The sequence below is a fragment of the Vigna angularis genome, chromosome 6, assembly GCF_016808095.1.
Source record: "Vigna angularis cultivar LongXiaoDou No.4 chromosome 6, ASM1680809v1, whole genome shotgun sequence".
Classification (NCBI taxonomy): domain Eukaryota; kingdom Viridiplantae; phylum Streptophyta; class Magnoliopsida; order Fabales; family Fabaceae; genus Vigna; species Vigna angularis.
The window spans coordinates 29,507,172-29,523,059 of NC_068975.1; the positions used below are offsets into that span (position 1 = coordinate 29,507,172).

The 15,888-nt window shown below is 37.1% G+C and overlaps 2 protein-coding genes and 1 long non-coding RNA gene across 3 annotated transcripts; 1 reads left to right on the forward strand and 2 right to left on the reverse strand.

Annotated features, from left to right (window-relative positions):
* Positions 1-436: 436 nt before the first annotated feature.
* LOC108342739 (uncharacterized) lies at positions 437-1,853 on the reverse strand. The gene is made up of 3 exons (XR_001833425.2): positions 1,693-1,853; positions 1,475-1,544; positions 437-684 (listed from the first exon to the last, which is right to left on the reverse strand). It is a non-coding gene; the product is annotated as an uncharacterized LOC108342739 (long non-coding RNA).
* A 3,574-nt stretch (positions 1,854-5,427) lies between these two features.
* LOC108341983 (uncharacterized) lies at positions 5,428-7,196 on the reverse strand. Its single transcript, XM_017579682.2, has one exon. It carries the CDS (start codon positions 6,794-6,796, stop codon positions 5,654-5,656), a length of 1,143 nt encoding a protein of 380 aa, XP_017435171.1. The 5' UTR covers positions 6,797-7,196; the 3' UTR covers positions 5,428-5,653.
* Positions 7,197-11,804: 4,608 nt separating this feature from the next.
* On the forward strand, positions 11,805-14,170 carry LOC128197560 (uncharacterized). Its single transcript, XM_052879622.1, has one exon. It carries the CDS (start codon positions 11,805-11,807, stop codon positions 14,079-14,081), a length of 2,277 nt encoding a protein of 758 aa, XP_052735582.1. The 3' UTR covers positions 14,082-14,170.
* The last annotated feature ends 1,718 nt before the right edge of the window (positions 14,171-15,888 follow it).

The window sequence follows — 15,888 nt, forward strand, 5'->3', positions numbered from 1 at the left end:
TTAATACATTAAATACTAAATAACTTATATTAAAAATCATTGAATAAATCATGACATCATGGTCACGTAAAACTTTCATAATTATTCAATTCACTTATTTTTATTAATATGAAATTTCCAACCACACTTAAATTTGACTTTATTTTATAAGGCTTACAAATATTTTATTCTTGGCAGTATTCCTTTTTCATATGTACAATAAAAGTTAGTACTCTTTAAAATCTTTAAAATGTGTATTGTTGATTCCTTACTTATTTCCAATTAAATGAAATAAAGTTAAAAATTTCCGTTGACAAAATATCAAAATAATAGAAACTTATAAACAAATTAAAGATAAACCCTTTGAAATAAATATAATTTGTAATTATTATATGTATCATACGCATGCATCCCAGATTATATAGAAGCATATAATATAGCAAGTCTACATTCTTAATAAAAGAGAACAGTTAGAATAGACTGTAAATAGAGTTGATAAGCTTACAGTCATCCCAAATATAGTCGGAATTTAAAACTTAAATCAAAAGGAGTATTTCAAAAGGGTAGGAATCACAGGGAGATCCATAACAACTGAATAATTCGAAATACAAGAAACACACTAGGAGAACCCTAAGGATACTAAGCAACAACATCGTCTTCCTCCAAAGCTTGCTCCAGAGGCACCCTATCCGCTTCTGCTCACATCTAAGTGGATGATCATTGCAAAAGAAAAACATACCCAAACAAACACAAACACACAAGCAAGGGTGAGCTAGATACAAAAATCATGTTATAGCAGTCACAGACAATATGCAAGTAAAGACAGATACATTACACTACACAAACATGATTGCTCGCATAGCGACTCTGCATCATCTGCAGAACGCGAATTCTGCAGAATCACACATTCACTCTAGCCCTTACCATTTCTAGGCCTCTTGGCCAACTTCTAAGACTTCTAATTCATGTTATATACTTAGTTAGACTTGCCTAAATGATTAAAGACATTGTTACTACAATTCTAAAGTGATCTAGACTCAATTTCCACTCTAGAACACCAAACTCAACAACTTAAGCACCCAAATCCAATTCTAATATTTGTAACTCGTTTTAGTCTAGTTTTATGATCCTAACAAGTCACAATTGACTTGCCTAAGATGTCCCAACAATCCAAATGTGCCCAGAACCCCTACTTCCCAAAATCACTACCTCACTTCCTCTCAAGTGACCCCAAAACACTACCAGTTTACTCAAAACAGTGCATACCTTCCTTACCTCCCACTTGATCACCCCTCCAACAGAATACATACATCAAACATATCAATCTCAAATATCACCTCAGCCCAACCAAATCCACAGTCACAAATTTTCAGCATACATTTCATACAGCAAATCTCAAAAAAACAATTTCAACCCAAACAACATAGTCACACAGAGGTCAACACATTTGCACATTTCATAATAATAAACTTTAAGAAAACCTAGCTCCCCTTACCTTGGAGTTGAGCAGTACAATCCCCTAGAAAGCTCTAACAGTACCTCGCAACAAGGACCTAAACAGTGCCCTACAACCATCAAAAATGATGATGGAAATCGCTCTTAGAGCTAGGATGGACAGAGAAAACAAAGGGAAAGCTACCAGCTGCATGCAACCAGTAAAGTGGCATGCCCTAGATTCCAAAAACAGTGGAGGAGAAGGGAAAAACGACTTACCAGTCGGAATGAAGAAAACGTTCGGTAGAAATGGAGCCCTCTACGTCGCGGATGCTTGGACAACACCTAAACCAACATGCAACGAGAGAATGTGAAGGAATGGTAGAGAGAAGACAGAGAATTGGAGAATTGAGTTCTTAGAAAGAGAATGGGAAGTTGAGATAAGGAACTCAGATTTTTGAAAGGTCCCTTACTAAAGTCATAGTACCCTTAGCCTCATGGACCTGACTGCTTCAACATAAGACCCAACTGCCATATAATTTCATACCCTTACATTATTAAAGTTTGTCATATATTTTCTTTTTAAAATTGAATTAAAATAAATAAAATGATTGGATTTTAATATTTTTTAATATTAAGGTTTTGGAGGAGATGTATTTATTTTAATTATTTAACAACGAGGTGTGCGGTTCGTTTTGTTTTAGATATTTACACAAACAGTTGGTGGGTGTTCAGCAATAAATATTTAGACAAGAAACATGTGTTGCAATGACTCGACAGTGAGCAATGGATTTCCCTCATCTGTGTTATGTTATTGGTAGCTGTTTTTATATTTACTCCTTTTCCTGTATGTCATTGGTTTAGTGCGCAGCAGATCTCACTTTACTTTGTCGTTTGGATCATGTTTCTCTTTTAATAAATTCTTTCTGGTTTCTTCCGAAGGAATTTTTGTGATTGGATAAAATGATTTCAGGATTATCTTGTTAATGATTTATATCTATAGATTTAAATAAATTATTAATTTATAATATATTCTATCTGGTCTAACTACTCGGACAATTAGCATTCCATTAATGGAATATATGAAATTTTTATTACAATTCAAAATACATTTATACCGTAAAAACCTAATGATCAAAGAAGAGTGCATTAACTCATAAAAACTATTACAATTAAAAGATTAATTATAATTAGTCATATTTTGATTATAATTAAATAGTTAATGATAAAAAATATATTATAAAAATTATAAATAAGGTGACAAATTATTCATTAATTATATATTTATTATTTATATTTTTAGTAATTCTCACGTCGGAAAACCTTTATCAAGTATCTTGATTGATGTTAAAGAACAATACTTAAACTTTAGTTTTTGAAATTTGTTATCTATTTAATTATCCTTAATCAATATATGGCTAACAAGATTTATTTAGCAATTTGAGTGGAGTATATTATATCATGAAATGTTGTAAGACATCATTAACTTAAAAGTTCATATTTTGATGATAATTTAAACGGATATGATTAAAGTAGGTCAAAAGTTATAAAGTTTTGAAGATTTGTTATATTGAAATTTTTCTGATGTAAAAAGACATGTTTTATAGTAGAATGATATGCAAAGTAAAAGTCATTATTAAAATAATAGTGTATTAAAAAATATTTCTATTAAAGTTTTGAATTGAGTATGATATATTATTTTTTGTGAGTTTATTCATAAGTCATCGATGATCAATCTCAATACTACAATAAAAATCTTTATTGTTTTAAATATATTAATTTCGTATAATACACAAATATAAAATATAATCATTCTTATTTAATTTCGATTTTAAACATGATTATTTTTTTAAAAAAATACGAATTTATAAATATATTTAGCACTTTATCATAATAAAAAAATTCCATTCTTATTTATATATAATATCATTAAAATTCTTAAGAAAGTTAAAATTTTATATAAGAAAAGGACCACAAATTTAATTCTAAGAAATTTGAATAATATTTTTGTATCTAATAGAGGCTGTGACAATCACTTTGTCTCCTAAAGTGAATGTTATTGTCATCCACTACAATCCAACCTCCACCCTTCAGAACAATTGTTAGGAAGTGTTTCACATGTCATAAAGAGACGCGTATGTCTTATTATGAAAATAATAATTTGTTTTACTGTATATTTGAGATAGTTAATTATATTTTTAGTTTTAAATTTTAACATAAAATTAAAATTTATTTATATAGATAAATTTTAGTTTTTAAACTTTAAAATTAAATAAACATAATTCTATTTATTTAATTATGTTAAATATTTTTATATGTTAAACACATTTTTTAATTGACATTAAATCGAAAATGTATTAATTGTATAAAAATCTTAAATATTAACATATGAAATATATTTGAATAATAAAATAAATTAATCTAATTGGGATAAAAGAATTATATATATTTATTTTGAAATTTAAAAATTAAGATATATTAAAATTTTAAACAGAAATAAATATTACTTTAATATCAAAATTTAAAGAATAAAATATATTTAAAAAAAAATAACGATATCCAGTTATGCTGCATGGCAGATTCTAGTTATGCTATATGGCAGTCCTCTGTCGTTATATCCAAGAGCCCTAGGCCTTTACTTTTTATAACGGTTTTTTTCTTCTTTTCAACTAAAAATAAAAATTGTATCTTTTCCCTAAGTCCCGAATCTCCGTAACTAAAGATGTTGATATAACATTGACAAATATAAAAAAATGAAGAAATTTTTTGAACTATTCTAAAGCTATTTTTTCAGAATTTTTTATATTATGAAATGTACTAAAGCAGTAAACTTTTTATTTTGTATTTGAACACTTCAATGTTAGTGAATATAATAAACATTTGTTTTGGTCGCGTAAAAAATCATTCTGATCCAAGGATCTGTAAGACACTAGCCTGGTTTAGTATCCAATATTAAATTTTAAATAATGGTCAAGTAACTTTTTTATTTCTACTATAATGCAAATTAGTTTTTCTTAATGAGAATATACTTATAGAGTCAAATAAATATCTCGAGAGACTGAAACATTACAACAATACAAAATATTCTAAAATAATAATAAAAATTAATCAAACAATGGCATCTCACAATGGTGGAGATTAATTTACATAATGAAAAAAAATGAAAACATTATTTGACCATTATTTGAGTTCAGGACACTTCACTAAGAACACATTGTCCTTTAGTTCCTTAGTAAACCCCAATGGCAGGGGCTAATTTGCCTAAAAAGAAAAAAAAAAGAAATTCACTGGTCACATTGATTAAATTGAGGTCACTTCACATGTTGGTAAACCAAAAAGAGTATTTATTGGAGTGAATAAAATGGCAAGAACTATAAGTTTATAATAAATATAAATAATTCCATAACCTTTAGCATCCTTATTTCCCAATCTGGAAGACAAAGCAACAATCCTTATTAGGAATACTGAGGGAATAAGGTCACAAGATCCATTCCTTCCAATCGGCATTGTTTGTTTTTATAGTCATTTTTTATTATAACCCATCTACATCTTCTAACATCTAAAAAAAATTGTATTCCTTACCATCTCATTTCATTTCAGCCTTTATCTTTCATACACATCCCTCACAATTAGGTTCTTATGGAAGGAGATATTCTTCAGTCTCCCACGGAACCTCCATCTCAAGAACACCACATCACAAATGCTGTAATATTCTCTTTGTCACGTACTTCAACGTGTCAACCAAATGAACCCTAACAAAATCTGCTGAATAAAAATACACTTCATAGACATTCTCATTCCTATTTAATAACATCAGGAGAATAAACCATAAGTTTCATTCCTATCAGCATCTTCTAACATCTAGACAATCCTATTCTATCATCTCAACCTTTTCATCTTTAACAATCAACGTTATCACTTAACAACACTGAACAAAACACACATGACACAAGTAACAACGAATATCTGCACATAAGAATAACAACAACAATTCACATCACTATAGTCACAATAGACAAAGGAAAAGAATGTAACTTGTTTGATTGGTATCTGTCTATACATTTACATTTCAGAGTTCAACGCATGAAGTTGGATTCCCAACAAATGGTTGGAGTTCCTTTCCCGGGAATGATCTCTCTCCTCTGTGTTTTATAAACTACCATGAATCTTTACCATCTAAGTATCATCTAGAAATAAAGTGGGAAAAATAAATAAAAAACTTGTTTCCCCAACATCCCCATCAAGAGTTTGAAACAGAGCACTTCTTCAGAGACACTCTGAGTGATCTCCGTAATGTTCTAACTATTTTCACCGTGCAACACCATGAAATTGAAAGTATCAAAGCTGGGAAACGACCCAGAAGAAGTCCAACAAGGACAATCATAACTAGAAGCATAACCGTGGAAGAACCTGAATTCCCAACTCTAGCTACTCTCTTTCCTTTATGGGAACAAGTGATGCCACAATCAACCTCATCTTGTTCAGTATTCTCGTTCTTATCTTCCTCTTCAATTTCTAACATGGGTAACTTATCATCTTCCACGGCGCTTGAAACTTCACTACCCGATTCATACTCAATTTCCTTATTCCCCTTATCCTTTTTTTCTTTCCTGGGGGCACGAAACTTCTTAGGCACAAGCTTCTTCACCATCTTCGACCCAAACCTACCACTTCTACTCCCTTTAATCTTGTATTCAGAAACTTCAAGAACATCTGAAGAACAATCCTCAACTATTTCTGGTGCCACGTCACCACTGACAGAACGCATTTGACAACAAATCCCCACATCACTCACAACCTCAATTTCATCAATTAAAAAACTCTCGGAAAAGGTCAATTGACTCAAGTCAGTTAATCCACTCCCCCGAACACGCTCCTTCTTCAGAACCCGAACCTTCCGGAACCACGATTCCACAACGGAACCCGAAACCACGCGCCGCCCCGCGTATTCTAGAAGCAGAAGCGCGAACGTCGACACGGTGATTCCCACGGTGAGCCTCTTCACGCTCGCGACCACAATCAGCACCATCAGAATCTTCACAACTAATATAACGTTCAAAGAGCACTCCGCGACCTGATCCGAAACCGAAGCGACGACGTTCTGTTCAGTCCGAGGGTTTGGGAGACGAGAATCGGGTTGCGACGGCGGCGGCGGAGAGTTGGCCGGAGAGGGAGGCGGCGGCGGTGGATCGGGGACTTCGGGCGGTGGCGGTTTTTTGGTGCGGTGTTTTCTAAAACGGCTTCGGTTTTTTACGAAGAGGTCGATGAGGGAAGTGGGGAAGCCGGTCTCGACGACGAGGGAGCCGCCTCGTTTTGGCGATTGGAGATCCGCGACGATTTGGGAGATTCGAGGGACGCGGTTCTTCTTCCAGGGAAACGGCATGGTGGTTTTGGAGAACAGTGAAATGCAACGGAACAGAACAGAAGAGAAGAGTGGGTTTAATTTAGGTTAGAAATAATAAAGTCATTGTTATTATAAGACTGAAATTGCAAGAAAGGGAGAATTTGAAGAAGGAGACAAGGAAGCGGTTCCCACGGAATGAGAGAAAGAAAACAAGGAAACACAGCGAAGGCGCGTGAGTGAGAGTGAGTGCATCTCAAATGGATCAATCCATCGTTTAAAAAGAAGGTTGTTGAGAGTTGAAAACTGACGACTCCAGAATGCGACCTCTTTGGTGAGAGAACACTGTTACCGTGTCCGAACCAAATTTCCCTTTTCCTTTTTTATTCATGCATATATATTTAGAATTATCGAATCTATCTATTTCTATTTTCTCATTTTTTCTACCTTTTCAACTTAATATTTCTCCTGTATACGTGTGTGTCGGTTCCTTCAACTTGTCGTACACTATCATTTCTTTTTTATTTTTTAGTTTAATTAATGTGTTAAATGATCTTATTTTCAGATAACGTCATTCGTTGTACTGCGGTAGTTGCTTGTTTTAGTTCTTGGAATTACTATTATTATTATCCATTTCAAAAATTTAAGTCAACCATCTAACGTGTGAAACTTGACTTTAATTTAGCTCATTACATAATAGACATCGGTTGTTTTAATTATTACTATACATTACGCGTTTTTGTTCTTGATTTTTGCTCACTGTTGGTTTTTATCTTCTAGTGAAGGAGAATGTGTGTGTTTGTGGACTGCTGATTCTTTTTCTTTTTTTTAAGTATTTTATATTTTTTTAGGAGAAGGTGGATTGGTTTTTGGTTTGGTGAAACAGTGAGAGGAAACCAATAATAAAGAATTAAGTGCTTTGGTTTGAACAGTAGTAAACTAATACATTATACGATTTATTTATATATCTATATATAAATAATGTACTAATAAAATCACAAGATCTAATGAAGCTGTTACTTAATTTTAGGATCAAATCTTAAGATTGTCGCTTCTTAATTTTAGCGATTATTTTCAAATATTTGTTGCAGTATTTTTTCTACTTTAGCTAGCTAGATTTTGTTTTCTTTTACATGTACATTTTGGTTTAGAAAGAAAAGTTATATTTTCTCTACATATTTTTCACTAATATAAGTTGGTGGATTTCTAACCGTTGCTACAACGTGAGGAACACCTTTCCACTCCTTTGCCAAGCATTTTCTGTGAAAGGCTAAGGACGTGGACGACGTAACAACAACAATAATGTATCCTGCTCTAACAAAATTCTATGTAGCTTGTATAAGCCAAAATCAAATTGTAGCTATGTATGATAAAGTTGTGAGCGAGTAAGAAAAAAATCTGTGAATACAGAAAGCAAAAATACGTGGTGATCCAACCACAAATTAGAGTGTGAAATAGAGAGGTTAATCCAAGTTTGGATAAGTAACATCACAATTGATTTTGTTATTGCAATTATTTAGCAGTTTGATATGGACATGGTTGTCGCTTTATGAGCTGCCTGATTCAGTAACACAATTCATTCCTTTTCGATCTTTGATAGCTTTATAATATGGATTATATCACTTTCCTCCATCGTAATTGGTTGCCAGCAAGAACTCAAGAAAAGTGAGGTTACATTGTTAATTGGCAAAATAAGATAAAAAGAGAAAAGAAAAGTTGTCCGAAAGACTATACAAATGTAACCCACAGGAGCTGCCACAGTGAACTCCAACAACTGTTCTTTCTTTATCTTTTTTTTTTTTTTTCTTAAGCAGCCTTTAGATATCACTTGATTGTGATTGACTATATAATTCTTTCCACTACACAATGAACACTAGGTGCTGCCTTAATAATTGGAGCACCCCAGATAACTGTTTAAGGGACCCATTAGGCCATTTTTTCTGTTAATTTCTATATATAATGGATATGTATATGCATGCTTTAGGATCGGAAGAAAGGACCACTAAAAAGATTGACTTTTGGGGTCCCAAAAGAGGGATAAGACCCAAAGAGAAAAGTTAACCCTTCAAGCTAAAAGGAAGAAAAAAAAACCTATGATTATGGTTCTGTGTGTGAGTGAGTGACAGTGGGGTTGGTGGGTATCCCAGGCACGCAGGCAGAGTGTCTTAGAACGAAGGAATCATTTTAAGACACAAACAAAACCGAATAATTTAGCATGTTTTCTTGGAACTTATAATACAAGCCTTGTCGAGCACAATAACAGGAGATGTAAATGCCAAGTCAGAATCATTGTGGAACATTAGAACATGAAGCACGTGGAATCATATGGAATTTGACTGTTCTTGGTCTCGTGCTATGAGAAAGTGACACCTTGTCTACTCCTTTCATCCCCTACCTTAAGGTTTCACTCTCATTCCTCTGAGCTCCATATTCCATCTGTCACAGGTTCAAGCTTTAAAATCAGTGCTTTATTTATTTATATATATTTATTCTTTTGTTTGTGGCGTATTAGGTTGATCTTTTACCAATGAAGTGTCACAGAATACGAACTAGTGGACCAAGAATGCAATGCAGAACACGAGAGATTCTATTACTACTAAATCATTGATAATAATAAACCAGTAAGTAACGTTAGTCAGTGTAATTTTTAATCAATAAAAGTTAATGATTTGTGAATGGTTTATTAGTTTAATGATAAATCAGTTGAATTGAGTAAAGTAGGGTAATGAAAGAATTTTTGAGCAGTGCAATCTGATTTTGAAGGTCTGAAACAAAGAATATCCTCCCTAAAGTGGGAGGAAAAGAGAGAGTATCACAGTGAGAGGGAAATGTCGCATGGAGAAGGTGCCACCATCAATTATTGCAAAGTGGAGACCAACTTTGAACATATAAGACATGGCCTAATCCAAAAGGTATTCGAATCCAAAACATCATCAATGAGATATGGAGTTTCCATGACAGACCCGCCAATTCAAACCCTTTTCATAATTTTCCTTCCCTACCAAATGCCATGCTTATGACCAGCATTTTCTATAACAAAATGAATCAAATCATAAGTACTCAATCACGTTTTTTCTTATCAATTTGTTGAACAGAGATTTGTCATAATAGCCTCTAACTCTGTCTGAAATTACTGATCATGTTATAGTTCAAAGACTTCAAATCCTTAAAATATATACTGTGTTCCATTCTTTTGTTTTATTTTATTTATTCTTACAATTCCAGCTAAGCCAACTAATATTTTCTTTTACATTACTTTTGTCCCTACGAAAAGCTACGAAAATATAATGCAAGCCTGTTATCTTTGATAGGATGCTTGATAAAGATTGAAGTTTGAGAAATGACCACAAACTTTTGAAAATTTTCTTGAAAGTCATGTAAATATAGTTGGCTATTCATTTAAAGCCAACTACACCAAATACTGTGATGATATATCAATCTAAACGAATGGTTAAGCCTCCTTCTTGAACTTTTTTTCCTTCGACCAATAACATAGAGCCCTGCTCTTCGACTATTATAACTTCCTCACTTTATCTTCAATGAAAGCACGAGACTGCTTTTCAGAAAGCTGAAAACAAGCACGCAATCAAATATCTTTGTTCTACGATCAGCATATGAAACATTTCTGGTGTGTAACGTTTCGGCTAAAAGGTGAAGTTGACTTGCCTAATTTCATTTGTTAATCACTACAATGTTCCCGTATGATTCTGAACATGGTACCCAAACAAAAGAAAAGAACGTTGGCCACAGTACAAAAAGTCACTGAAGTAGTGAATGAGCATAATATTATCTGTTCCATCTATAGGAAATTGAACCATATCAAAATGGATATATAAGTGTGTTAACGTTTGTGGGTATGCAGATTGGAAGCCAGTGATAAAGTAAAATTCGAATCATGTAATTGCTGCTCACTATGGAAACAACTCTTTTTCACTCACTAGCCATCTTTTTTTCTCCCATTAGTCCAAAGTGGCTTTCTGATTTTCTGATTCTGATGTTATTAGAAACTGATTTTCTGATTCTGGTTAGTGGTCACTTCTGAAGTTATGGGCCACCCGTGGTGCTTAATTAGCCATTATTAACCTTCATTTAGCTTTGTTACATCTTCAGGGATATTTTGCTAGAAGAACATTTTAAATCCTTGGTAGATTGCATCAACAACTTTTACAGAACAAGATTGTTCAAATTGATTGTGTTGAAGGCAATTAGGGTGATCAATCAGACGAAAGAAGACACTTTTCATCCCCTATTTTCAATCTTCATTACCTAACGCAATAACACACGTTATAAATGCACGTCAATCAAGCCTGCTGCTAGCTAACATACCAAACTAACGAACAAAAAATGTCCTTGTCACTTCAGCTTCCCTGCTAATACTTTAATTTAATCAAATGAAAGATAGAGACATCATTAATGACATAGTTAATGGAAATTGGGTAGTTATAATGACAACATAATTTGAATTTTTTGGCTGTTGAAGAAACTGTTGTGTGGACATGGAATAAGGTTCCTTGCGAATAGAGAATTAGGCATGGAGGTATGGTATTTTTATATTTATGATCATTTTCTCTTTTTAATATATATCAAATTTTAATATATATATCAAATTGTTACTGTGAGCTTATAGCTGACCGATCGGATATGATGATCAATTGGATTGCAAAAAAGCGTCTGATAGGATGATGAGGGTGTATGTTAGGAGAAAGAAGAGTATGTGAGTAGTTAGTTGCATTAGCTGGCCTAACTGTCTGACAGTTAGGAAGGGGGAACAATGATGGTTGTATAAATAGTTAAAGGGAATAAGGGGAGGGACTTTTGGACTGTTAGTAGTTTCTAAAACAGGATTTGGTTATCCTTGTTGGGGAAGGTTAAGCTTCCATTGTTCTTCCTATTCTTGCATTCTTTTTTGAAAGTCAATAATATCATAGGTTATACACACTCTCTGTACTGTTTCCGAGAGTGGTTGAGTGAGAGATAGGATTTCTTTAACAAGAAACCTATCAATTTGGTCCGACCTGCCGGATCCAAATTTTGCGAGAAGTAAACGAAGATGGAGAACGATACCGTTGTGAGACTGGAGGCAATTGAGATCACGATGGAGGGAATGAAGGCTGAGTCAGCGGCTGTACGACGAGACTTGCAGCAAATTATGAGGGTCTTAGGTACGCGCGTTAATCCACCGGAGGGGAGTTCCGATGACAGTTCGGTGAACGACAACAGACACCAAGTCGTGCGGGAAAATGAGAATGGGGGAAATGGAAACAGAGGCGAGGAACAAAAGCTGTGGCGGAAAAGGATTGAATTGCCAACATTCAATGGAGACGAGCCTTTGAGTTGGCTCAACAGAGCGGAAAGGTTTTTCGACATTCAGAAGGTGATGAGCGATGAAGACAAAGTGGAAATCGCGTATGTGAGTATGGAGGGAAGCGCAGCGTACTGGTTTACGTTCTGGAAAGAGAAAGCAAGAAATCGCTCCTGGGACGGTTTGAAGGCCGCGATGATCAACCGGTTCGGTGGGGGATTTAGAGGAACGGTGTTCGAGAGGTTGGCGTCGTTGAGACAGGAGGGCACGGTGGAGGAATTTGTGCGCAACTTTGAGGTATTGACGGGACAGACGAGGGGCATACCGGAGGAGCAAGTACTCGGATATTTCCTCGCCGGACTGCGGGAGGACATAAAGGGGCAGGTTCGAATCCAGAACCCGCCGGATTTAACGGAGGCAATGAGGGTCGCTCGGGACGTGGAGGATGCGATGGTGAGAGCGCAAGGGGGGTTTGCGAGTGGGTTCAGAATGAATTCCGCAGGCGTGCGATCATCGGGAGGAGTGATACGAACAAACCCGATTCGTAATCCGGCGAACCAAGGAGGCCGAGTGGAGACGGCGGGAAATGCGAGAAGAGATGGGGGTATCGCGAACGCGAATACGAGACTGAATATTGCTGGTGGGAACGATAACCGTGGAAGAATGATGAGAAACCTACCATATCCGGAGTTTCTCAAGAGAAGCAAGGAGGGTCGTTGCTTCCGGTGCGGTGGCCCATTCGCGCCCGGCCATCGTTGTGATGAGAAGAGTTTGAGGGTATTAGTGTTGGCGGAAGACGAAGAGGAGGAAGAGGGGGAAGAACCCGAAACCCAAGGAGAGACGCTCTTGGAGTTATCGGCCTGTTCTGCGGAAGGGCTAACGTCGGCCAGAACGCTGAAATTGATAGGGATGATCGGAGAAAAGAGGGTGGTGGTGCTGATAGACAGCGGCGCCAGTCACAACTACATAGGCCGGAAGCTGACGGAGGAATTAGCATTGAAGGTGACGGACACCCCGGCGTACTGCGTGAGTTTGGGTGATGGCCACCGGAGAATGACGCGGGGCCGGTGTGAGAAGGTGACGGTGAAGCTGGAGGAAGTCGATGTGGAGGAAGATTTTTACGTCTTTGAGCTGGGGGGTGTAGATGTAATTTTGGGAGTTGCATGGCTGGCCAAACTAGGAGAAGTAAGCACCAATTGGGGAAAAATGACTATGGTCTACAAAGTGGGGGACAAGAAGATATGTATAAGGGGTGATCCATCATTATCGCGACAGGTGGTGAATGCCAGGAGCTTGTTTAAACTAGTGGAAGTTGACTCAGGGGCTGTGGTTTGGAATCTGTGCAAAGTGGAGGGGGAAAACTGCAGTGAGTGGGATAATGATGTGACGGAAGAGCAGAAAAGACAATTACAGGAGGTGCTGCAGGCGCACTATCCCGTTTTTCGTGAATTTCAGGGGCTGCCTCCAAACCGAAACAGAGAGCACCGCATCCAACTAAAAGAGGGAGTAGACCCCATAAATGTGAGACCATATCGCTACCCTCACCTCATGAAGGGGGAGATTGAGAAGCAGGTGGAAGATATGTTGAAGGCGGGCATCATTCGTCCAAGCACGAGCCCATTCTCTAGTTCGGTGATCTTGGTGAAGAAGAAGGATGGGAGTTGGAGGTTCTGTGTAGATTACCGGGCCCTAAATAAAGCTACTGTCCCCGATAAGTTTCCTATCCCTATGATAGAAGAATTGCTAGATGAGCTGACCGGTGCACGTTACTTTTCGAAAATTGATTTAAAATCTGGATATCACCAGATTAGAATGGAGGAAGGAGATGTGCCCAAGACTGCTTTTCGTACTCACCTCGGCCATTTTGAGTTCCTTGTTATGCCATTTGGGCTCACCAATGCCCCTGCTACGTTCCAGAGTACGATGAATGAGCTATTGCGGAAGTATCTTAGGAAATGGGTGTTAGTTTTTTTGATGATATTCTTGTTTACAGTTCCACATGGGAAGACCACTTGGTGCATCTAGACGGAGTGCTACGGTTGCTAGAGGAGAATGGATGGGTGGCCAACCAAAAGAAATGTGAGTTTGGAAGAAGGAGGATCCAATATTTAGGCCATCAAATCTCAAAACAGGGGATGGAGATGGATGGTGATAAGACGAAAGCCGTGGTGGAATGGGGAGAGCCGAGGAGCTTGAAGGCATTAAGGGGCTTCTTGGGGTTAACGGGTTACTATAGAAGATTCGTGGCTGGATATGGAAAATTGGCCAGACCGTTGACGGAGCTATTGAAGAAAGGTAAGTTTGACTGGTCCGAGCAAGCAAAACAAGCGATGGATACGTTGAAGGCTGCGATAACCTCAACTCCCGTGTTAGCTTTGCCAAACTTTGAACAAGAGTTTCACATCGAGTGTGATGCCTCTGGAGGTGGGGTGGGAGCTGTGTTGACCCAGAATAAGAGACCGATAGCTTCTTTTAGCAAGGCTTTGTCTACGGGTTCTCTAAGTAAGTCAATTTATGAGAAAGAATTAATGGCTCTCGTTTTGGCCATTCAACACTGGAGACCTTACTTGGTGGGGCGGAAATTTACCGTGCACACTGACCAGCGCAGCTTGAAATACTTGATGGAACAGAGAATTACCACTCAAAGTCAGCAAAACTGGTTGGCAAAATTAATGGGATATGACTTTGAGATCGTGTATAAAAAGGGAAGTACCAATAGGGCTGCTGATGCCCTTTCGAGGAGAGATGAAGGAGAGATGGAGGAAGGAGAATTACAGTTCATTTCCAAGCCCTTCTGGCAGGATTTTAACGACATCCTGCGAGAGGTGGAGGAGGACGTGACATTGCAGAAAGTGATTGCTGATCTCAAACAGGATTCAAACTCTCATGGAGCTTACACTTTAGAAAATGAAAGATTGCATTACAAAGGCCGGATGGTGATATCGTCCAGTTCAGTTTGGATACCAAAGTTACTTGATGAATTCCATGTAACCAAAACTGGGGGGCACTCGGGAGTCTACCGTACATATAGGAGGATAGCCCAATCTTTGTATTGGGCGGGGATGAAGAAGACAATCACTGAATTTGTGGCGAGTTGTGCAGTATGCCAGCAGCATAAGTACTTGGCAGCAAATCCTCAAGGGCTGTTGCAACCCCTACCCATTCCACAAGCTGTTTGGGAGGAAATCAGCTTGGATTTCATAGTAAGATTACCTAAATCCCAAGGGTATGATGCCATTATGGTAGTGGTGGACAGGTTGAGTAAATACGCGCATTTTATGGCATTGAAACACCCATATTCTGCTAAAACCGTAGCTGATGTGTTCACCAAAGAGATCATCAGGCTACATGGGATTCCGGTTTCGATGGTGAGTGATAGAGATCCCTTATTTTTGAGTATTTTCTGGAAGGAATTATTCAAGAGGCAGGGAACACAGCTCAAAATGAGCACGGCGTATCATCCAGAGACGGATGGGCAAACTGAGGTGGTTAACCGCATTGTTGAAGGATATTTGCGGTGCTTTTGCTCTGAACAACCAAAGAGTTGGTATGCTATGCTTCCTTGGGCTGAGTTTTGGTATAACACGAGCTATCAAGGAGTTGCAAGATGTACGCCGTTTGAAGTTGTATATGGGAGAGCCCCTCCCTCGTTTAGCCAGTTCATTCCGGGGGAAACACCAGTGGAGGCGGTGGCACAGGATTTGATGACAAGGGATGAAGCCCTCAAACAGTTAAAGTATCACTTGAATCGGGCTCAGGAATTAATGAAGCAGCAAACAGATAAGAAGAGGAGGGAGATAGATATAAAAGTGGGAGATTGGGTGTACTTGAA

Bases quoted from the DNA above. Each gene is read 5' to 3' on its own strand.
- LOC108341983 (XM_017579682.2), bottom strand. From the start codon at position 6,796: ATGCCGTTTCCCTGGAAGAAGAACCGCGTCCCTCGAATCTCCCAAATC.
- LOC128197560 (XM_052879622.1), top strand. From the start codon at position 11,805: ATGGAGAACGATACCGTTGTGAGACTGGAGGCAATTGAGATCACGATG.